Here is a 24,884-nt window from a genome sequence, read left to right on the forward strand (position 1 = left end):
AGTATCAGATGCGTAGCGAAGGCGGGATTTGGGCGTGCCTAACACATGGACGTCCTCGACCCATAATGGAAAAAAAAGGGCATCCCTGATGAGCACTTGGACGACTTTATCTGGTTCTGATTTTCTTACGACAAAAAGCACAAAAAGGTGCCCGAACTGACCAGATGACCACCGGAAAGAATTGGGGATGACCTCCCCTTACTCCCCCAATGGTCACTAACCCCCTCTCACCTCCAAAACAAATCTTTAAAAATATTTTGTGCCAGCCTCTATGCCAGCCTCAGATGTCATACTCAGGTCCATCACAGCAGTATGCAGGTCCCTGGAGCAGTTTTAGTGGGTGCAGTGCACTTAAGGCAGGCGGACCCAGGCCCATTCCCCTCCTACCTGTTACACTTGTGGTGGTAAATGTGAGCCCTCCAAAACCCACACAAACCCACTGTTTCCACATCTAGGTGCCCCTCTTCACCCATAAGGCCTATGGTAGTGGTGTACAGTTGTGGGTAGTGGGTTTTGGGGGGCTCAGCACGCAAGGTAAGGGAGCTATGTACCTGGGAGCAATTTATGAAGTCCACTACAGTGCCCCCTAGGGTGCCCGGTTGGTGTCCTGGTATGTCAGGGAGACCAGTGCACTACAAATGCTGGCTTCTCCCACAACCAAAGGGCTTTCATTTGGTCGTTTGTGAGATAGGCGTCCTTGTTTTCCATTATCGCCAAAAATCAGAAACGACCAGGTCTAGGGACGACCATCTCTTAGGATGACCTAAATTTCAAGATTTGGGTGTCCCCGACCATATTATCGAAACGAAACATGGACGTCCATCTTGTTTCAATAATACGGGTGTTAAGAAATTTTAACCAATATACTCACAAACACATGGGACCAGTCAGGTTTAGTCACTCAAGCAATATTTTTATTCTCTTGCAAGGGAGACAAGATCCAGCATACGGGAAATGCACTCCTGCATGCAGCCAAGAAATTGTCTAACTTCTAAAAACTCCTCTTGTCCTTTTATACCTTACTAGCCGTTAAGCCCGTTTAAACGGGCGAGTATTGGTATGTTTTTTTTCCAAGGCCCCCCTCCCCCCGCAGCTGCAAGGCCCCCTGCCCTCCCTCCTTCCCTGCCAGCCCCAAGGCCCCCTCTGTCCCTCCCTCCCAGCTCCAAGGCCCCAGTCCCTCTCCCCCAGGTCCAAGGGCCCTCTCCCCCTTCCCAGCTCCAAGGTCCCCTGTCCTCCCAGTTCCAAGGCTCCATTCCCTCCCAGCTCCAAGGGCCCCCCCTCCCAGCTCCAAGGGCCCCTGCCCCCCCAGCTCCAAGGGCCCCCCTCCCTCCCTCCCAGCCAGCTCGAAGGCCCCCTTCTGTCCATCCCTCCCAGCTCCAAGGCCCCCCTCCTTCTGACCTCCCATGTCCAGCATCCTCCCTCCCACCCTGCCAGCTCCAAGGCCCTCTGTGCCTCCCAGTTGCAAGGCCCCCTCCCCCTCCCAGCTCCAAGGCCCCCCGCACTCCCTCCCAGTTCCAAGGCCCCTCCTCCTCCCTCCCAGCTGCAAGGCCCCCCTCCGTCCCTCCCTCCCAGCCAGCTCCAAGGCCCCCCTCCTTCTGAGACCTCCCATGTCTCCTGCCCTCCCCTCCTCCTCGAGGTCGCCGCTACCGCCCCCCCTTTGGATTCGCCACCACCCCCTGTGGACAGGCATTGCTTTGAGGATGAATTTCAAACAGATTTATAAACATGTCACTCAGGGTCAGGAAAACGTAAAACCCTCTTCTGCTAGTTCTGGCTGGCTTGTGTGTTTTAAAAGGCAATATACGCTTTAAAATGTAAGCTTTTGTGGCGAGGCAGGTTCAGCTGACAACGAAGCTGCAGAAGAATTTAAAACATCCCTGCTAAGTGTGATAGAAAAAAAGGGTAAAGTGCCAGAGTGTCATGTCCCCTACCTCAACGCAAGCGGCATCCTTGGGCTGCGCAGGGTCCCGTCGACACCCACACTTGACTGGCACAGCCCTGAGCCATGTGTGTGTAGTTCTTCTCTGGCTGCAGGCTCCTTGATTGCTTTGCTTCCATGCACCTGGCTCTGCTCTCTCTCTGCCTGGCTTCCAGGCTCCTTGATTGCTTTGCTTCTACCCACCTGGGTCTGCTCTTCCTCTGCCTAGCTTCCCTTGCTTCTCTCCTATTGGTCTTCCGGTTCCTCCTTCCCCTGCTCTTTTCCTATGGCTGTGCCCCTTCTGCCTGCTGATGTCAGACACCAGTACTTTATCAGCTGAGCTCTCCCTAGATTCCTTGCTTCTGCTTCTACTTTGGTAGGTGTTACTTGCTCAGTAGTGTGCTTCTCCTCTTCTTTGTTCTTCGTTGCTGACTTAGCCTGTACCTGGATTACTCTCGCCTGCTGCCTGCCTACTGACTCTGCCTGTACCTGGATTACTCTCATGTCTGCTGCCTGCCTACTGACTCTGCCTGTACCTGGATTACTCTTGTGTCTGCTGCCTGCCTACTGACTCTGTCTGTACCTGGATTACTCTTGTGTCTGCTGCCTGCCTACTGACCTTGCCTGTACCTGGATTACTCTTGTGTCTGCTGCCTGCCTCCTGACCTTGCCTGTACCTGGATTACTCTCGTGTCTGCTGCCTGCCTACTGACTCTGCCTGTACCTGGATTACTCTCGTGTCTGCTGCCTGCCTACTGACTCTGTCTGTATCTGGATTACTCTCTTGCCTGCTTCCTGTCTGGCCGTCATGTTCATCACCCCGCTTTCTGCTCCATCTCATAAGCCCTGCAGGCCGCTCGCACCTAGGGGCTCAACCTCTGGGCAACGGCGGTCAGCACAGGTGAAACCCGGAGTTGTCCAGCCGCCAAGCAGAACCTTGTCTGAGTACCGGGCTTGGCAGCGCTCTACTTGATACAAGAACTCACAGGTGTGACAGTAAGCCGAAGCCATGAGTTCGCTGGACAAACCCGACTTGGCGAATTTGGCCCAGGTTCTTCAGCAACAACAGGCCCAGTTGAACCATCTGTCCGGAGTCCTGCAGAACATTTGTTCCCAGTTGTCTATTATTCAATCCCAACGGCAAGTTCCTGCTGCACCGTCCGGACCAGTTTTACCCACTCCGGGGTTAAGGCTCCCTGAGCCTCCCCAGTTTGACGGTTTCCCTTCCGCTTGTCGAGGGTTCCTCAACCAACGTCTTATGTTTTTTGAAATGCAACCTGGAGTCTTTTCTTCCGATAAACTCAAGATCACTTATATAATCTCCCTGCTCTCCGGACCAGCCCTGGCTTGGGCCTCTCCTCTACTCACTGATCTTGGGGAATTTCTTCACCACTTTAGGTTAGTTTTTGACGTGCCTGGACGTCCCTCCTCGGTAGCTGGAGAACTTCTACGGATTCAACATGGCAATTGCTCTGTCGGGGCTCATATGTCGTATGCTTTCGAACCCTAGTCTCCGAGGTGAGATGGCAGGGGTTAACGGGCCAAATCAAAGACGAGTTTGCAGGCTGGGAACTTCCAATCATATTGGATGCCCTGATTACTCTCTGCGTCCGTATCGACGTTCAGTTTCAAGAGAGGACACAGGAACGTTCTGCTCAGCGTCAATCACAGAGACCATCTCCTCGGTTGTCGCGTCCTTCTCCTAAAGGAGCTACTGGCACCACTTCTGGAATCTCTCCGGAGCCAATGGTTATCGGTCGGCATCGCCTCTCTGAGAAGGAAAGGGCTCACCGTTGGGAAAATCAACTCTGCCTCTATTGTGGGCAGGCTGGCCATTTCCTGAGATATTGCCCGAATAAGCCGGGAAATGCGTTGACCCAGGGCCTCTGAAGGGGGTGGCCCTGGGCCGATTCGCACCTCTTCCGGATAATCTTGTCTCCATCCCTATTTTCCTGCGCTGGAAGGAACTTTGTATTAGCACCATGGCTTTGATCGATTCAGGGGCCGGAGGGAATTTTATTGATGCCAGTCTCCTAGTCCAGCTTGGAACTCCCTCAATGGCCTGTAAACCTACATTACAAGTGACCTCCATTCAGGGACTGACTCTACCCTACTCCATTACCCATGTCACTTTGTCGTTGCAGATATAAGTAGGAATTTTACATAAGGAAGTGTAAGGGGTTGCTGAGAGGACGACCTCAAGGAACGTGAGAGCAGCCCAGGAAGGAGCTAACGAGGCAGGCACACATCCCTTATAGGCGGGAAGCTTGCCCCCTGGTGGGTAAGAGATTGATTAGAATGATGAGTAAGCCTAAGGACTACCATCCCCACAATGCACCTGACCCAATACAGGACTCACAGGAGGGGGAGGGGCAGGATTGGGAGATGATTTCCAATCAGGGGGATGAGGAGCAACTGAGGGAACCCTGGGTGGAGGAGGAAGAGATGGAATGGGATAAAATGGAGTAGGCAGAAGGGAGTAAGGAAGAGAGGATGGAGCTGTCTGCATTCGCCCAGGCTGCCGGTGCTAAGGTGAGGGGTTTACTGGCTGCTGTATTTCCTTAACTGATTAAAATTGGAAGGAGAGAATTGAGGCAGCTGGGAAAGAATCTGTGGCAGCGAGTAACCCAGAGCATTAAGGGAGCAGGAAAGTAAAACAGTATGTTGGAATGAGCTTTTGAGCCGTAGGTCAACTGGTAGCTACCTGAAGAGGAATAAGGTGGCATTGAAGTATAATGAACTATATTCAGCAAGGTTTGAGATGAACCTCAATTGGGCATTGTGTATGTGAACAAATGTCAATTACTTGAGATGAGGCGGTATCAAGTGCTGTGGAAATGGTGATAACTGAGCTGTGGAAAATAAAAGAAAAATCCTTTTTATGAAATGTTGGGAGTCGCTGGTCATTTGTTGGAATATCACTTAAGTGCAACCTCAGGGAGCGCCTAAACTGAGGGAGACGCGGATGTGTGAGGCAGGAGCTGAGAAGCAGCAGGTGCCAGAGGAAACAGGAGCATGCATTGAAGCATTCTTGCTTAGCAGGGTCAACCTGGGCTGAAGAGTGGAAGGGAGACCTGCTGACATAAAGTGGTGGCAGTGGTGGGATATTCGTTAAGTCCTGCTGGCAAAGTCTGAACTCTCTGAGCTCTGGTAAGCACATACCAAACTCAGGGAGGGATTGTGAGTAAGGTGAAAGGGGGTTACCCTTTCGGCTGAAAAGTTGGGAAAGAGCAGCACTTGGGTCTTGCCTCCTGTGTTTTTCAGGTCCCTTACTGGCAGAGGCGATGGATCCTAAGGAATTGATGACGTTTACGGCGCACCAGTTTCAGAAGCAGCAGGAAATGGCACAGAGGATTCTAGAGGACTCCTTGGCAGCGTCCCAAGTGCAGCAACAGCCCCTTTTTAACGGTGCAGGAAATGTTGCAGGCTACACCCAGGAGAGGAGGCCCAGGGACGGAGGAAGCTGGGCATGGTGCACCCCGGGTACTGGGGGAACCAGGGACAGTAAATTGGCTGCCCTGGGGTAAGCTTGCACCCTATCAACCTACCTACCCGCCGCCAGCCCCTCTACCTACCGCCCGTAAACACCTCAGTCACTACTTATGGCCCCCATACACATTCTCTTCCTCGCCCTGTCCCTTCCTAATCTTTTCCCCCTCCCCCCACCGCTGTATACCGCACGAACTCACTGCCCATCCATGTCCTCTCCCGTCCTGCTCACTACGCAATACCCTACCCACCCCTGTCCCCCACCACCACACCATCTCTACTATCTTCCTCCTCCTTTCTAGCTCTCAACCTTCAACACCTCCTTCCTGCCATGAACCCTTCCCCATTCCTCCTAAGCGCATCCCGTCTTCGTCGCCTTCGTCGCCCTATCTCCCCCACCCTCCTCCACACTCTCTTGCTCCTTCTCCTGTATCCGCAGGAGACATCAATACCAACCCTGGTCCCCCACACCTGTCCTCGTCCTCGTCTCATCCATGCAAACATTTTCGCAATGTCTCCAAGCTCATCTCTATTCCCCTCCTCCCTCCCCTTCTCGTGTGCCCTGTGGAATGCCCGCTTGGTCTGCAACAAACTTTCCTTCACCCATGATCTCTTCATCTCCCGTTCCCTTCAACTGCTCGCCCTAACTGAAACCTGGCTCACCCCTGACGACTCTGCCTCAGTCGCCGCCCTTTGTCATGGAGGTTATCTTTTCTCCCATTCTCCCCGCCCAGCTGGCCGTGGTGGCAGCGTCGGGTTACTACTCTCGCCCTCCTGCAGTTTTCAACCTCTCCCCCTACCGCAGTCTCACTGCTTCTCATCCTTTGAAGTTCACTCCATCCGTCTATTCTACCCGCTGCCACTCAGAGTTGCAGTCATTTACCACCCCCCTGATAAGTCCCTCTCTTCCTTGCTTACTGACTTCGATGCCTGGCTCTCCGTTTTTCTTGAGCCCTCATCCCCATCCCTCATTCTTGGAGACTTTAACATACACACTGATAACCCATCCGACTCATACGCTTCTCAGTTCCTCACTCTAACCTCCTACTTCAACCTCCAACTGAGCTCCGCCACCCCTACTCACCAATCTGGCCACTGTCTTGACCTTGTCCTCTCCTCTACCTGCTCACCCTCCAATTTCTGCGCCTCAGCTCTTCCTCTCTCTGACCATCACTTGATCACCTTCACTCTTCATCACCCTCCCCCTCAGTCCCGCCCAACACTAACCACTACTTCCAGGAATCTCCAGGCTGTCGACCCTCTCACCTTATCCTGTAGTATCTCTAATCTCCTCCCTTCCGCCATGTCCTCTGAGTCGGTCGACAAGGCTGTCTCCACTTACAATGCCACTCTCTCCTCTGCTCTGGACACCCTTGCACCATCCATCTCCCGTCCCACAAGGCGCACTAATCCCCAGCCCTGGCTGACCCCTTGCACCCGATCTGCTGAATGCCTCTGGAGGAAATCTCGCACCCATACTGATTTCATTCATTATAAATTCATGCTGAGATCCAAGATGGCCACTGACTGAGACAGATGTGTTTCAGAGCTCCTCCAGATTTTACTGTTACTCTTTAATTACCTTATAATGCCGAAGAGAAAGGGCAGAGCTGCTGCTACTGCAGCCCAGCAGCAAAGACCTTTGATATCTTCTGGCTTGATTGAATCTTATCTGCAACGAGCTCTGGTTTCGACAGCAGCGTTGGTGAGTGGTTCGCTGGAACAGCCCAGGATAGGAGACCAGGAGCTGAACCTTGAACTGGAAGTTTCTTTGAGCGCTTGTAGCGCTATAGAAATGCTAAATAGTAGTAGTAGTAGTAGCCCCAACTCAAGGGCCCCTCCTCCCCAGCCTGTGAGAAGTAGTTCTCCGGTGGCGGCGTCCTTAGCCCTGAATACCGAAGTGTTACAGGGTGGAACTGGACTGGAGGCAGTGTTAGCCTTAAGGGAGAACGTGGGAGATTTGCCAGCTTCTTCCCTGTTATCTCACACTGCGGAAAAACACAGGAGGAGTTGCCAGGGACATTGGAAGGTGAGAAACATGTTTCACAGGAAGAGAGTGAGAGCACTGCATTTGCTAAACCTTTTCAGAAACCAGATGAAGTAACATTGGACAATCTATGGCAGTTGATTGCAGAAATGGGGAAGTTTTTGTGCCCCCAGATGAGGAAAATAAGAAATGAAGTTGTGATATTAGATGGGAAGGTAACAGAAATTGAGAATGAGGTGAAAATAGTTAAAGCAGATTTGGCTAAACAGGAAAAGGATGTTTTAGAGTTGAAATCACAGCAAACAACAATGCTTAAAGACTTGGTTAATTTAAGGAGAAAATCAGAAATGCTTGAAAATACTTCAAAATCTAATAACCTGCATTTTATAAATTTTCCGCGACAACCACTTATCTCCCCTCGGGAGATGCTAAAAAATTACCTCAGAGAAATTCTAGAGAGAGAAGATAAAGATATGCCACCCTTTTCACAGGTTTTTTATATACCTGTGAAGGGTTTGGATCCTTTACAAAGGAATAATATTCAGAATGCGCAACCATTGGATGTTTCTGCCCTTCTTGAAATGTCGGATTCAGAACAGATAACACCAACTACTATGTTGGCCACAGTAGCGTTACCTTCGGACAAGATCTGGATTTTAAAGAAGTTTTTTCAGAATAAAGAAAAAACCTTTCGTGGTTTGCAAACTCGTGTTTTTCCAGATCTAGCGAGGGAAACGCAAAGGCGACGACAAAAGTTTTTACAGATGAGACAGGAGACACTTCAACTTGGCGCAACTTTTTACCTTAAATATCCTTGCAAATGTTTAATCTCCTATCAAGCCGTGAAATATGTTTATTTTGATCCTGACCAATTGTCATCTTTTTTAACATCTAAGAGAGCTCCTAGTTAAGTAAAGTTGAACAGAAACTCGTCTGTATCTCAAAATTTGATTTATAAAGTTTATTACCTGTTTTCTCCTATTTAGGAATCTTGGACTCCTGTTGTGGACTTTAAATGAAGCTATAATATTTAATTTGTGTTATGAATAATATCTTTAGAGTTAATTGTAATAGTGGATTTTTCTTTACAAGTTTATTCTTGTTTACTATGTATAAAAACGATAAATAAAATATTAAAAAAAAAATTCATGCTATCCTCCTTCCAGTCCTCCCTATTCCTCGCCAAACAGGACTATTACACCCAATTGACTAATTCCCTCAGCTCTAACCCTCGTTGTCTCTTCGCCACCTTTAACTCCCTCCTCAAAGTGCCCCCCGCTCCAGCTCCCACCCCCCCACTCTCTCCTCAATCACTGGCTGACTACTTCCGCGACAAGGTGCAGAAGATCAACCTCGAATTCACCACCAAACCATCTCCTCCTCTTCACCCTATAACCCACTCCCTCAACCAACCAACCCAGGCCTCCTTCTCATTTCCTGATATCACTGAAGAGGAAACCGCCCATCTTCTTTCCTCCTCGAAATGCACCACTTGTTCCTCCGATCCCATCCCCACCAACTTACTTAACACCATCTCTCCTACTGTCACCCCCCCATCTGTCATATCCTCACCCTCTCTCTGTCCACTGCAACTATCCCTGACACCTTCAAGCATGCTGTTGTCACACCACTCCTCAAAAAAACCATCACTTGACCCTACCTGTCCCTCCAACTACCGCCCCATTTCCCTCCTACCCTTCCTTTCCAAGATACTTTCCGCTGCCTTGATTTTCTCTCTTCTCATGCCATCCTCGATCCGCTTCAATCTGGCTTTCGCCCCTTACACTCGACAGAAACGGCACTATCTAAAGTCTGCAATGACCTGTTCCTTGCCAAATCCAAAGGTCACTACTCCATCCTCATCCTCCTCGACCTATCCGCCGCTTTTGACACTGTCAATCACAATTTACTTCTTGCCACACTGTCCTCATTTGGGTTCCAGGGCTCTGTCCTCTCCTGGTTCTCCTCTTATCTCTCCCACCGTACCTTCAGAGTACATTCTCATGGTTCTTCCTCCACCCCCATCCCGATCTCTGTTGGAGTTCCTCAGGGATCTGTCCTTGGACCCCTTCTTTTTTCAATCTACACTTCTTCCCTGGGCTCCCTGATCTCATCTCATGGCTTCCAATATCAACTTTATGCTGACAACACCCAGCTTTATCCCTCCACACCAGACATCACTGCGGAAACCCAGGCCAGAGTATCGGCCTGCTTATCCAACATTGCTGCCTGGATGTCCAACCGCCACCTGAAACTGAACATGGCCAAGACCGAGCTTATTGTCTTCCCACCCAAACCCACTTCTCCTCTCCCTCCACTCTCTGTCTCAGTTGATGGCACCTTCATCATCCCCGTCTCATCTGCCCACAACCTCGGAGTCATATTCGACTCCTCCCTCTCCTTCTCGCCGCATATCCAGCAGATAACCAAGGGAGATGCGGATGTGTGAGGCAGGAGCTGAGAAGCAGCAGGTGCCAGAGGAAACAGGATCCCACACTGAAGCATTCTTGCTAAGCAGGGTTGACCTGGGCTGAAGAGAGGAGGGGAGACCTGCTGACAGAAGAGATTCAGCTTCTGGTTCTTCCCCGTGCCATTCATCCTGTTATTTTAGGCCTGCCTTGGTTACGACAACACACACCAAGCATCAAAAGGACCACTAGCATTGGGGTTCCCAATGTTTTGCTTCCTGTCTCACGCTGGTGGTTCCTCCTCCGAGGACTATTTCTGCCTCCCCCGGGGGCCTGCTTCCCTGCGATGCTTCCCTTCCTGTGGAATATCGAGATTTCCAAGATGTTTTCAATGCCCAGGAGGCTGATTCCCTTCCTCCGCATCGTCCTTTTGACTGCCCTATCGAATTACTTCCGGGCAAGACACCACCTCGGGGTCAGCTGTATACCCTCTCCCGGGAGGAATCTAAAGTCATGCAGGAATACATTCAAGAAAACTTCCAAAAGGGCTTCATCAGACCCTCCTCTTCTCCGGCGGGGGCAGGTTTCGTCTTTGTAACCAAGAAGCACAGCTCTCTGTGACCTTGTATAGACTACCGGGGTCTTAATGAAATAACCATTAAGAACCGGTATCTGCTCCCTCTGATTCCAGAACTTTTCGACCGTCTGCAGTGAGCATCTATCTTTACCAAGCTGGATCTCCGAGGTGCCTACAATCTGGTCCAAATCTGACATGGAGATGAATGGAAGACTGCCTTTAATACCCATGAAGGATATTTTGAATATCTAGTCATGCCATTTGACCTTTGTAATGCACCTGCGGTCTTTCAGGAATTCATTAACTTCATTTTTCAAGATCTCCTGTACTCCTCAGTCATAATTTACCTGGATGATATTTTGTTTTTTTCTGCTTCTGTTCAAGACTACCCTCGTCATGTCTGCACCGTTCTCCAATGCCTCCGGGACTACCGTCTCTTCGTCAAACTAGAAAAGTGTTCATTTCATCAACAGTCTATTCCATTCTTGGGATATATCGTCTCTTCAGAGGGGCTCCAAATGGACCCCACCAAACTCTGAGCCATCCGGGATGGGTCCATGCCCCAGGGTCTCCGGGCCTTGCAACGTTTTTGGGGGTTTGCTAACTACTACCGGCAGTTCATCCATCAATATTCCCTTATCACTGCCCCTCTTACCGCACTGACCAGGAAGGGTGCTGATGTGAGGAACTGGACACCGGAGGCCCAGGAGGCTTTCGCCACCTTAAAGCAAGCCTTTCTCTCTGCTCCTGTGCTTCGAAGCCCGGATATCAAGAAACCATTCATTTTAGAGGTGGATGCCTCTTCGCTGGGGGCAGGGGCTGTTCTGTCTCAAACCTCAGACTCTGGAAAGCGTCATCCCTGTTTCTTTTTTCCAAAAAAATGTTCTCCGGCAGAGCGTAACTACACCATTGGCGACCAGGAATTGTTGGCCCTTAAATTGGCTCTCCAGGAATGGCGATATCTCCTGGAGGGGGCCTTGCACCCCATCACAGTAATCACCGAACACAAGAATCTCCTATACCTTCAGGATGCTAAGAGACTAAACCTGCGACAAGCACACTGGTCTCTTTTCTTTGCCCGTTTTAACTTCCACCTGGTATTTCGACCTGCTGAAAAGAATATTCAGGCTGATGCACTATCCAGGGCCTTCAACCCTCCCGAAGAACCCGAGGAATCCTACCCCATGCTTAATTCTGCCTGTGTTGCCTCCACGACTGTAGTTTCTTCCATCAGCACGAAGACTTCTGTTCCACCCCAGTCCAGGAAGAAGGTTCTCAAATGGGGACACTCCTCCACATTTGCTGGTCATTCCGGATTCCACAAGACTTTTCATTTAATCTCTCAGTACTACTGGTGGCCACACATGGCTCAGGATGTCTTACATTTTGTTTCCACCTGTCCCATCTGTGCCCGAAACAAATCCTCTCCTGGCAAGCAGTGGGGATTCTTACAGCCACTGCCAGTTCCACAGCTTCCTTGGCAGGAAGTGTCCATGGACTTTGTTACTGATTTACCACCGTCCCAAGGTCACACGGTCATTTGGGTAGTGGTGGATCAATTCTCCCGTATGGCCCATTTCATTCCCATGAAATCTCTCCCCTCGGCCGCTGCTCTTGCCAAGAATTCCATCCAGCATATTTTTCGTTTACATGGTCTACCTCTCCAGATCATAAGAGATTGGGGATCTCAATTCACTTCTAGGTTCTGGAGAGCACTGTGTTCTGCTTTTGGCATCACCACCCATTTTTTATTCACAGACCAATGGAATGGTGGAACAGGTCAATCAAACTCTCAAGACCTTCCTGCGAATGTATAGTAATAACCGACAGGATGATTGGTCCACATTACTCCCCTGGGCTGAATTTGCCTATAACAACGGTCTCCACACTGCCTCTCGTACATCACCATTTTTTACAGTATACAGGTGCCACCCACAACTACCACTTCCGATCCCTCAGATCCAAGCCTTGCCTCAGCTCCAACAGACCCTCACTGATATCCGGGACATTTGGAGCACGGTCCAACGACATCTTCAGCGAGCCGCTGCTAGATGCAAGCTTTTCGCAGATCGTAAGAGGCGGTCTGCTCCACCTTTCAACCTGGACAAAAAGTTTGGCTTAGTACCAAATACTTGAGACTCTGATTACCCTCCTTCAAGTTTGCTCCCCGATACACTGGACCCTTTTCAGTACGATCTCAGGTGGGAGCCATCACTTATCGTCACCAGTTACCAGGCAATCTCAAGGTCCACAACGCTTTCCACATGTCCCTGCTAAAGCCATTCTTGACTTCGAAATGGCACCCAGAGCCAAAGAAGATCATTGTTCCTGATTCCAAGCTGGATCCTGAATTCGAGGTAGATGAGGTTCTGGACTCCAAACGTCAAAGGGGACGGCTGTTCTATTTGCTATCCTGGAAGCACTTTGATCCCTTGGATAATTCCTGGGAGCCCGCTGCCAATGTCCATGCACCTGAATTGATCCAGGAGTTCCATACCCACTACCTATCCAAACCCGGACCTAGGTAGAGGGGGGTCCTTAAGGAGGGGGTACTGTCATGTCCCCTACCTCAACACAAGCGGAGTCCTCGGGCTGCACAGGGTCCTGTTGACACGCACACTTGACTGGCACAGCCCTGAGTCATGTGTGTGTAGTTTTTCTCTGGCTGCAGGCTCCTTGATTGCTTTGCTTCCATGCACCTGGCTCTGCTCTCTCTCTGCCTGGCTTCCAGGCTCCTTGATTGCTTTGCTTCCACCCACCTGGGTCTGCTCTTCCTCTGCCTGGCTTCCCTTGCTTCTCTCCTATTGGTCTTCCGGTTCCTCCTTCCCCTGCTCTTGTCCTATGGCTGTGCCCCTTCTCCCTGCTGATGTCAGATGCCAGCACTTTATCAGCTGAGCTCTCCCTAGACTCCTTGCTTCGGCTTCTACTTTGGTAGGTATTACTTGCTCAGTAGTATGCTTCTTCTCTACTTTGTTCTTCGTTGCTGACTTAGCCTGTTCCTGGATTACTCTCGCCTGCTGCCTGCCTACTGACTCTGCCTGTACCTGGATTACTCTCATGTCTGCTGCCTGCCTACTGACTCTGCCTGTACCTGGATTACTCTTGTGTCTGCTGCCTGCCTCCTGACCTTGCCTGTACCTGGATTACTTTCGTGTCTGCTGCCTGCCTACTGACTCTGCCTGTACCTGGATTACTCTTGTGTCTGCTGCCTGCCTCCTGACCTTGCCTGTACCTGGATTACTCTCATGTCTGCTGCCTGCCTACTGATTCTGCCTGTACCTGGATTACTCTCTTGATCTGCTGCCTGCCTACTGACTCTGCCTGTACCTGGATCACTCTCTTGCCTGCTGCCTGTCTGGTCGTCACGTTCATCACCCCGCTTCCTGCCCCATCTCGTAAGCCCTGCAGGCCGCCCGCACCTACGGGCTCAACCTCTAGGGAACGGCGGTCAGCGCAGGTGAAAACCGGGGTTGTCTGGCTGCCAAGCAGAACCTGGTCCGAGTACTGGGCTCAGCAGCGCTCTACATGGTACAAGAACTCACAGGTCTGACACAATGCAGGTCTTCATTGTTGATGAGACTGGTTTGTTTTACAAACAGGCTGGCAAATGGACATATATAATGAAAATGGCAGCCAAAGCCCCTGGTTTTAAGGCCTTTAATAATCCTCTTAATGTGCACAGAGCCCAAAGACCTTGTGCACTTAAAGGAAAGAACTTGAACTGCATACTAGTCCATTGGTGATGGAACCACAAAACTTGAACAGTATCTCCACTGTAAGAACCTTGCCTTTAAGGTGCTGCTGATTTTGGATAATGCACCAGTATACTGTCATGCAGACCTAGAAAATGCACAGCCCAATAATGAGGTTCTCTTCATTCCCCCAAACACATCCATCATCCAGTCCCTCGATCAGGCAATAATAAAGGCTTTCCAGTGCCAGTACGTGCAGGAGCTTTACATCAAGGCCTGTGAAGCTCTAGATGCTGACGAGGAAGCCATCATGCTGGACTTCTGGAAGACAGTGACTATACGCAATGCAATTGACTATGTTGGGATAGCCTGGGATGGCGTCACACAGCCTACTATAAACAATAGTTGGAAAAAAATCTTAGTCAGACTGAATAATGAACTTTGAGGGATTTGAAGGACATGACACAAGTAGTTGTTGAAATTTTGGCAGAGACTGCACTAGAGCCCAGCAATGAAGACCTGGACGAGATGTTGCAAGAAAGCCTCAGGCGCAGTGATAACAAAGAAGAGATGGCCGAGACTCCAAAAATCCTGCCTCTCATGTCTGCAAGAATAGCAGAGTGGGCGTCGACACTGGAAAAAATGTTCAGTGACATGGAGGAATGTGATCCTATGCTGCATCTCACAAACTCTGCATTTGCCCCTTACAGTGAAACACTTAAGGACTTGAGAAGGAAAGCCAAGCAGACAAGGCTGACACAGTTTTTTCAGTCACTGAGGCGCGAGACCCAGACACCTGAGGTAGATTACTACTACTACTAATCATTTCTATAGCACTACTAGACATACGTAGTGCTGTACACATTCTATGCAGGTACTTTCTCTGTCCCTGGAGGGCTCACAATCTAAGTTTTGGTACCTGGGGCAATGGAGGGAATCGAACCCAGGTTGCCAGGATCAAAGTCATTGAGGCGCAAGACCCACCTGAGGTAGATCAAGCAGAAGTTGATGCCCCTCCCCCAGGATCTCCATCTTCATCATCTACTATCATTCTACACAGCTGTCACTCTTGTAGCTGGGTCCCCCTTCCAGGACCCAGCCAGGCTCAACCCTGCTTAGCTTCCTTCTTCACCCAACTGTTGCCTCGCTCCACACCACCTTGGTCTGTTCTGGGAACTCTGCACCAGACCCCCTGAGAGCTTGCAGGACTTCCTCCTCTCTCTATTGTTTCCACAGAGGCTCAATCAAGGCAAAACGTTTATAGAAAAAAAAACTTTATTTTCTTGCTTCCATTCAGCATAGACACAAAAGGAAAACACCTTACTCCCAGGTTGTTAAGGTTTGCTGCCAAAGTCTCATTCAGGGTTTAAACAGTCCATATAACTTCTTACTTCTTTTAGGGAACAGTACATTATCAGAAAGAAAACACAGTAGCTTGGTAGGTTGCAGGCCCAGACCTTTCTAGTATGAAACAATTTATACAGTCTTTCTTACAGCAGAGCTACACAGCTTTGGTCCCACCTGGTTCAGACTGGGGTTTCAATTGTGCCCAGCCCTCTTTTTCTCCCAGGAACTGCACCTGTTTCCTCTTTAGTAGAGATCTCCCCCAGCGCCTCAGTCTCTCTCCTCTGGTCTTCCACCAGTCTCTCCAAGGCACAGCTAGCCACCCTCTTACAGCAGCTTTTCGGGTTTGAGCCAGAGCTCCAATTTCAGTAACCTCCATTTTATCCTCCTCTCCAACTTCCCCCGCCCCCAACCTCTCCAGCTGGCCCTCATCACCTTCCTCAGAGACCATTTCCCAATCTTCTATCTCCTCCCCTAACTCTTGCACAACCGGGTGTGGAAGAGAGGGATTCTGGGACTGGTAGTTCCTCCTCTTCTTCCTTAACCCGGCCAACCTCTCTGCCTCCAGTAGCGCAGCTTTCTGAATGTGGGTGTTGTGCACATGAAGTCTGCCCCGTTGGGGTTCCCCGGCTGCCCGCACCCCCCTTCTGCGTGCCTTTCCGGATCCCCTTTCACCTACCCTCTCACACTCTCCAGAGATTGACTTGTCTGATTTGACATCCTCATCGTCTCCATCTGTGCAGGAGGAGCAAATCTCTCAGTCCCAGATCTGCAGTTTCAAACACTGTTTTCATAATGTTGGTGGTTTAATATTGACAAAACCAGTCCAATACAGCACTTTATTACTGTTGCATAAAGTTGTTCTTTTCAAGCAATGTCTTCATATAGTACAGAACCATTTCTGTAGCCCTCTGGTTACGCAGCAATGTTTATCAAGCACTTTTTTCCTAAACTGTTACCAACTGCAAGGACTGTAAAATATGGTGAGAAAACCATGGTACAGTACTGTACTTTCTTACTGTTGTGCAATACTGTTCAGTAGTTATTTTCTTTCACCTAAGAGTGTTACTACAGTACTGTAACTCGTTCACCAAATAAAAATATATTTTTTGCAACCCACTATGAGGCTCATTTTCAAAAGAGAAAAGCGTCCAAAAGGATTTTCTCACAAAAACGTTCAATTCGGTATTTTCAAAACCAATTTTTAGACATTTTTCTATGAAGTTCATCAGAAGTGCATTCAAATCACAAGGTGGAGTGTTAGGAGCACGTTAAGAGTGGGATTTGGGCGTTCCTAACACATGGACAATTTTCTGCCATAATGGAACAAAACAAAATGTCCAGGGCTATAATTTGGGACGTTTTGGTCTAGACCTGTTTATTAATGAATAAGCTAGAAAAAAGTGCCCTAAATGACTAGATGACCTCTGCAGGAATAAAGGGATGAAACCTCCTTTCTCCCCCAGTGATCACTGACCCCCTCCCATCCCTCAAAAATGTAAATGAAGCAGTATATACCAGCCTGTATGTCAGCTTCAGATGTTACGGCCAGTCCTATTCGAGAAGCAAGCAGGTCCCTCAAATAGCCTAGTGGTCAATGCACTGTAGAGAAGAAGACCCAGGCCCATAATCCACTCTATTACACTTGTTGTGGAAAGTGTCTGCCCATAGGAGCCAACTTTTCAAAATGATTGGGGTGCTGAATTTTTTTTTAACAGGTGGTGCATTCCCCCGCCCCTCCCTCCCCCTCCCCTTCCCCCCTCCCTCTCCCTCCCTCTCCTCCAAGTTCCAGGCCCCCCTCCTCTGAGTTCCAGGCCCCCCCTCTCCTCTGAGTACCAGTCCCAACCCCAGCCTGACCTCTTCTCCCACAACAGTCCTCCGCCGGTCCGTCCTCACCTTCCTGCGTGCCGCCCAGAATTTTAAAACTCATTTTACCTCGGGGTCCCGGCGGCAGCAGTGAAAGGCGAGCAGGCTCGGTGCTTCAGCCTTCCCTTCTCTCTCAGCTCTGGTCACACCCTTGCGGAAACAGAAAATGAGAGCGGGACCAGAGCTGAGAGACAAGGGAAGGCTGAAGCGCCGAGCCTGCTCGCCTTTCACTGCTGCCGCCGGGACCCCGAGGTAAGATGAGTTTTAAAATTCTGGGCGGCACACAGGAAGGCGAGGACGGACCGGCGGAAGACTGAGGGAGGAGATGGCGGGCACCGGGCAGGTAGGCTGGCTGGGAAGGGAACTTCCGACTTCCGGCGGGTGCAGAGCCGGTCCTAAGGTTTCTGGCGCCCTCCTGCAGCCTATTAGTCGGCGCCCCTACCCATCCAGGGGTGGGATCACTATGGCTCCGCCCCTACAGTAGTCACACCCCTTTTACCAGCCATGGCATCATTGAAAATATTACACCAGTATAGAAGAAAAATAACTTTTTTTTTTTTGTTTTCATTATAAATAATTTCTGTAAGCTGTTACAGCTCCATTATACCCTAAATGACACAAACCAAATTAGCATATGAGAACAGACAGTCTTGCCAACTCTGAAAAACAATGTGTTAGTAAAATTTCAGAATCTGACAAACAGATCCCCATTCAGACACTTGGCCTTGCAGTCACACATGCAGAACAGAGATAGCCCCTCTTCAAATTCAAATTGGTCTTCCCTACCCGTAACCTCCGCTTTCAAGACAAATCCCTCCTTTCAGTACCCTTCTCCACCACCGCCAACTCTAGGCTCCGCCCTTTCTGCCTCGCCTCACCCCATGCTTGGAACAAACTCCCTGAGCACATACGCCAGGCCCCCTCCCTACCCATCTTCAAATCATTGCAGCGCTGCGTATGCCTTGTAGCGCTATAGAAATGCTAAATAGTAGTAGTAGTAGTAGCCCACCTCTTCAATGTCGCTTTTGGCACCTAATCACAACACCTCTACTCAGGAAATCTAGACTACCCCAACTTGACATTTCGTCCTTTAGATTGTAAGCTCTTCTGAGCAGAGACTGTCCTTAGTTATTAATTTGTACAGCGCTGCGTAACCCTAGTAGCGCTCTAGAAATGTTAAGTAGTAGTAGTAGTAGCAGTCACACATGCAGAACAGAGATAGCCCCTCTTCAAATTCTTCAAAAATTAACCTGAAATCCTAAGAAGTTAGACCCTGCATGCAGCACAATACCAGAAAAATAGAAAGAAACACATTGCTATACATTGCAAAATAAGATAGCAGATGTAAATTCTCAAAGTGGACATATTCCAAACACTAAAATGAAAATAAAATGATTTTTTTTCTACCTTTGTTGTCTAGTGACTTTGTTTTTCTGATCATGCTGGCCCAGTATCCGATTCTGCTGCTATCTGTCCTCTTAACTCCGTTTCCAGGGCTTCCTTTCCATTTATTTCTTTACTTCCCGCCTTTCTTCTTCATTTCTTGCCCTACATCCGTAAGTAAAAGGTGGGTCCTCCGCAGACTTGACTGTCCAGTGGATCCAGCTTCTGCCTATTTTCTCCATCCATGTGCAGTTTTTCTCCCCTCTTCCTTTTCCCTCATCTCATCTCCTTTCTCTCCCTTCCCTCTCTTCCATCCATGTCCAGCATTTTTCCTCTCTCCCCTCCATCCATGTCCAGCATTTCTCCTCTCTACCCTCCATTCATGTTCATCTCACTTCCTCTCTCTTCCCTCTCCTCCATCCATGTCCAGCATTTCTTCTCTCTCCCCTCCATCCATGTCCATCTCCTTCCTGTCTTCCCTTCCCTCCCCTCCATCCATGCCCAACAATTCTCTCCCTGCCCTCCCATCCATCCACCCACCCATGTCCAGCAACCCTCCTCTCTCCACTGCCCTCCCCTCCATCCATGTCCAGCAACTCTCCCCTCCCCTGCCCTCCACTCCATCCATCCATGTCCAGCAACTCCCCTGCCCTCCATCCATCTATCCATCCATATCCAGTAATTCTCCTCTCTCCCATGCCCACCTCCATCCATCCATATCAAGCAATTCTTCTCCCTCCCCTCCCCTCCCTATCCAGCAATTTCTCCTCTCTCCCTGGGCTTTGACCTCCCATCCATATCTATCCATGTCCATCGATGCTCCTCTCTCCATGGGCCCTGCTCTCCCATCCATATCCATCCATTCTTCTCTCTCCCCTGCCCACCTCCATCCATTCTTATCAAGCAATTCTCCTCCCTCCCCTCCCCTCCATGTCCAGCAATTTCGCCTCTCTCCCTGGGCCCTGCCCTCCCATCCATGTCCATTGATCAATGCTTCTCTCTCCCCTGCCCTCCCACTCCCATGTCCACCTTCCCACCCTCTTCTCTGGTTTAAATCTTGTATTTAAATTTACCTCCGTCGCAGCAGCTGCGCAGCGTCAGTGAAAGCGCTGCCTGATGTCTCTAGCCTTCCCTTCGCTCGTTCGTTCCCTCAGTGTCCCGCCTTCTGACATCATTTCCTTGTGAGGGTGGGACACTGAGAGGGAACGAACGAGTGAAGGGAAGGCTAGAGATGACGGGCAGCGCTTTCACTGATGCTGCACAGCTGCTGCGAAGTCGGAGGTAAATTTAAATACAAGATTTAAATCCCCCAGGGCGGCGTGGGTACCGGCGCAGGAAACTGAGGGCTGGGCTGCTGTTGGGGTCCGGGAGCTGAGGTAAGCGGCGGCAGTGCCCTCTAGAGGTTGGTACCCCCTACCAATGCCTGGGCGGGTGAAAATATTGGGGGTGCTCGAGCACCCACAGCACCCACAGAGTTGGCGCCTATGTGTCAGCCCCCCAAACCGCCACTCAAAAAACCTACTGTACCTACATATAGGTGATACCTGTAGCCATAAGGGCTATTGTAGTTGGGTACAGTAGGTTTTTGGTGATTTTTAGGGCTCACTGTACAGTATAAGGGGGTAACAGTGAGATGTGTACCTGGGACTTTTTATGTGAAGTCCACTCCAGTACTCCCAGGGTAGCTGTGTGGCCAGTCTTCTAAGAATGTTGGTCACCGCATCTCAAGGTGCCCTTGGCCTGAATTGGCCGCTGTCGTGGACGGGATGCTGGGCTAGATGGACCCTTGGTCTTTTCCCAGTGTGGCATTACTTATGTACTTATCGTGGAATTAGAAAAGGTGCAGAGAAGGGTGACGAACATGATAAAGAGGATGGGACAACTTCCCTATGAGGAAAGGCTAAAGCAGCTGGGGCTCTTCAGCTTGGAGAAGAGACGGCTGAGGGGAGATATGATAGAGGTCTATAAAATAATGAGTGGAGTGGAACGGGTAGACGTGAATTGCTTGTTTACTGTTTCCAAAAATACTAGGACTAGGGGGCATGCAATGAAGCTGCATAGTACATTTAAAACAAATCGGAGAAAATATTTCTTCACTCAACGTGTGATTAAACTCTGGAATTTGTTGCCAGAGAATGTAGTATAAGCAGTTAGCTTAGCGGGGTTTTAAAAAAGGTTTGCATAGCTTCCTACAAGAAAAGTCCATAAGCTTGATGGACCTTTGGTCTGTCCCTGTATGACAATACTTGTGACTTTTTTGCTGTTAATGGTCTAAAAGGTTAGATGCACTAAGTACAACAATGTCTAGGAAATGGCCATTTTCAAATAAAAAAGGCATTTTTTTTCTGGGTAGAAAATGGCCATTTTCACTACTTGATTTTTAGATGTTTTCAGTAACACGTCCAAAGTTGGATTTAGACGTCATATCGAAAATGCCCCTCTATGTTTCTCTGATTTTTGTTATGTGTTGTCTAATGCAGGACCCAAACCCTGTATTTTCTATAGGGCTATGCATTCACTTTTCATGGTTTTGAGGAAAAATTGTTATAGCTGGAACCTAACCCCAATTTCCCATAAGTACATTTTTTGGTATTTGAAAATTTGCGGTTTGCGATCTTTTCATGAACCATACCATCGTGAATGCCGAGAATGGACTATACATCCAAATTTGATTATGCTAATCACATTATCACTATTGGTCATTATATCTTACCTGTTTTATTTTGTGTTATGTAAATAATTCTACTGACCTACCTTATTTCTTACACAGTAATATGTTAAATTAGACCATACCTCTTACTCTGTTTATCATTATACCTTTTGCAATATAGTGTAAGCCACATTGAGCCTGCAAATAGGTGGGAAAATGTGGGGTACAGATGCAGCAAATAAAGAAATAAATTTAAAGGAAAATAAATTTTGTAAAGAACAGACTGGTCTCAGCCTCCATCTTCTGGAAAATTCTGAAATTTAGAAACACCTGGTCAGGGTTGCCAGGTGGAAAATTTTTTTCCCACCCAAAGGAGCCCAAATCCAGCCCAAAACCCGCCCAAACTCAAACCCCGCCCCTGACACCCCCACCCCCGCGTCATCACCCCCGCCCCCGCCGTCATCAACCCCGCCCCCGTCGTCATCAACCCCGCCCCCGCCGTCATCAACCCCGCCCCCGCCGTCATTGGCCCCGCCTTCCCCGTCACTAACCCCGCCTCCCACGTCACTAACCCCGCCTCCCACGTCACTAACCCCGCCTCCCACGTCACTTACCCCGCCCAAAAACGTCACTAACCCCGCCCACCGCGGCCGAAAAAGCCACCTAAAAAAACCGCCCGAAGCACAAAAACCAGCCCAAAAAACCGCAACCCGCCGCGGGCAAAAATTTCCCGCGGCGGGTCGCGGAAAACCGCCCAATTGGGCGGTAAAACCGCCCACCTGGCAACACTGCCCACAGAGTCTGTCGACAAGGCTTTGTGACATCATCCATCTCCTGTTTTTATCCAACCTCCTTGGTATGAATAGACTGATTCCAATAGGGTACAGTGAAAAGCTGATATCCAATAAGATTCCAATCTATGAGGCAGGAAAGTGACAATATCCAATAGCAGAGCTCCTGTCATAGAAAAAGTGATTGACTGAAGAACCAGCAAATGAGGATTAGAGGCAGGTACAGCCAATGAGGGTTAGAGCTGGGTGTGTGAGGAGCCAATGAGGGTTATCGGTGGGTGTGATAAGCTAATGAGAAGTGTTTGCTCATGTTTATTAATGTATCTCCTCTCTGCAGTAAATGTGACTCTGGATCCTGAAACTGCTGGTCCTAATCTCGTCCTGTGTGAAGATAGGAAAAGTGTCAGAAATGGAAACAGAAGGCAGAAAGTGCCGGGCACTCCTCACAGATTTGATGCTTATCCCTTTGTGCTGGGGAGAGAGGGCTTCACCTCAGGGAGACATTACTGGGAGGTGGAGGTGGGGGATGTGAGTTACTGTACATTGGGTGTGTGTAAAGACTCTGTGAGGAGGAAGGGGTGGATCACACTGTCACCTGGGGAAGGATTCTGGACAGTGAGGCTGTGGAAGGAACAGAGATGGTTGGCCCTCACCTCCCCTGAGACCGAGCTCCCCCTGAGTGACTTCCCCCGGGCAGTGGGGATTCTGCTGGACTATGAGGCAGGAAAGGTCTCATTTTATGATGCAGATAATAAATCTCATTTCTTCAGCTTCACCGACACCTTCACAGGGAAATTCCGACCTTTCTTCATGACTTATTCTGAATTTCCTCTGAGAATCCGTCAGGTACCAGCCTGGAATTAAACATCAGGACTCAGCATTAACATTCCCAGACTGCAGTGGCGTACCTAGGGTAGTTGACACCCGGGGCCGGTCATTTTTTAACACCCCCCTCCAAAATCCAGTACTAGGCATACCGAGAATACAAAACACTCAGGACCTATAGAGCAATTCTACCATACCATAAGCAGTCATTTCTACGAATCACACAAAGAAAAGGAAAACATCTTAAAACACTACAGTGAGCACTAGAACATCAATTCACCTATTGTAAAACGAAACCAGACAGAATAGTACAGATCGTAGATCCTGCACAGTCAATGCCAACTGAAAGCCATGTCTTTTTCACAAACACAGATATACCCTAATCCACTATAGAATAAGTAATCATAAACTTTCTATTTAGACAAAAATTAAACTGAACCCCCAATGCCAGACTCTGCATACAATGCAACACCACAGAAACAGAAAATGTCCCCTAGTACTGTGCAAAATATAAAGACAGCAGATGTAATTTTGAAAAAACTAACAAATACCAATCACCACTTTACAAATTAACAAATAGAAATAAAACAAATATAGAAAATAAAATACCATTTTATAGGACTAATGCATTTAGCTTTCAGAGGCCAAAACCTCCTTCCTCAGGTCAATACAGTATAGTGCTGTTACAGTATCCTATCCTGACCTGAGGAAGGGGGTTTTGTTCTCCAAAAGTTAGTCAAAATGTATTAAAATTAGTCCAATAAAAAGATTACCTTGTTTACATGTTCTATTATAAACATTTATTAACACAGCTACAATACTACTTTATCCTAAAGCAAAAAAAATATATATATATATATTTTTTATTTACAGTTTGTTGTCTCTGGTTTCTGCTTTCCTCATCTTCTTTTCACTGTCTTCCTTCCATCCAGCATCCCTCTTCGTTCTTTCTCTGCCATCCAGTGTCTGCCCTCTCTCTCTGCCCTTTCCATTCACTGTCTGCCCTCTCTCTCTCCCCCTTCCATTCACTGTCTGCCCTCCCTCTCCCCCCCCCATCCATCCAGGGTCTGCACTCCCTCACCCCCTTCCATCTATCCAGGGTCTGCCCTCCCTCTCCCCCCCATCCATCCATCCATCCATCCATCGTCTGTCCCCTTTCTCTCTCTGCCCCTTTATTCAGCCCCCAGTTCCAGCCCTCTTATCCCACCTGCCCCTAGTTCTAGCCCCAGCCCACATCTCCCACTTGCCTCCCTTTTCAGCCCCACTATCCCACCAGTTCGCAGTTTCAGCCCCAGCCCTTTTCTTTCACCAGTTCTGAGCTTCAACCCCAGCCACTTCTCCCTGTCCCCTTTTCAGCCCCCAGTCTCCCCAGTTTCTGCCTCTGCCCCTTTTCAGCCCCCAGTTCCAGTACTAGCCCCCTTATCCCACCTACCCTCCTTTTCAGCCCCCCAGTTCCAGCCCCCTTCATCCACATGCCTTGCATTAGGGACCCCTTTTCAGCCCCAGACCCATTTTCCCACCAGCCCCAGGCATGGCTCCCATTTTCTCGCATGGCCCCTTCCCCACCCCCCTTCTCCCCACCCGTTCCCTTCTCTTCTCTTCTCCCATCTGAGATCCCCCTCCCCACCCCAGTCCCCTTCTCCCATCTGAGACTCCCTCCCCATGTCCCCTCCCATCTGAGACCCCCCACCCCCCTTCTCCCCACCCCCTTCTCCCCTCTGAGACCCCCACCCCCATTTTCCCATCTGAGATCCCCCTCCCCACCCCAGTCCCCTTCTCCCATCTGAGACCCCCCCTCCCCACCCCAGTCCCCTTCTCCAATCTGAGGCCCCCCTCCCCAGTCCCCTTCTCCCATTTGAAAACCCCCTCCCCAGTCCTCCTCTCCCATCTAAGCCCCCCCAACTCGACCCACCTGCCACCTTCGTGGAGAGACGACAGCCCTCGTCTCCTGCCT

At 49.4% G+C, this 24,884-nt stretch overlaps 1 protein-coding gene across 2 annotated transcripts in view; it reads left to right on the top strand.

Moving 5' to 3' along the window:
- LOC115468256 (E3 ubiquitin-protein ligase TRIM39-like) overlaps positions 1–23,053 on the top strand; it is a 56,632-nt gene extending 33,579 nt beyond the window's left edge. For both annotated transcript variants that reach the window (XM_030199820.1, XM_030199819.1), the window contains exon 8: positions 22,443–23,053. In XM_030199820.1, the coding sequence (XP_030055680.1) occupies positions 22,443–22,969 (527 nt within the window). In that variant the 3' untranslated portion in view covers positions 22,970–23,053. The remainder of the gene's footprint in view (positions 1–22,442) is intronic.
- The last annotated feature ends 1,831 nt before the right edge of the window (positions 23,054–24,884 follow it).

The sequence above is a fragment of the Microcaecilia unicolor genome, chromosome 4, assembly GCF_901765095.1.
Source record: "Microcaecilia unicolor chromosome 4, aMicUni1.1, whole genome shotgun sequence".
NCBI classification, from domain to species: Eukaryota; Metazoa; Chordata; class Amphibia; order Gymnophiona; family Siphonopidae; genus Microcaecilia; species Microcaecilia unicolor.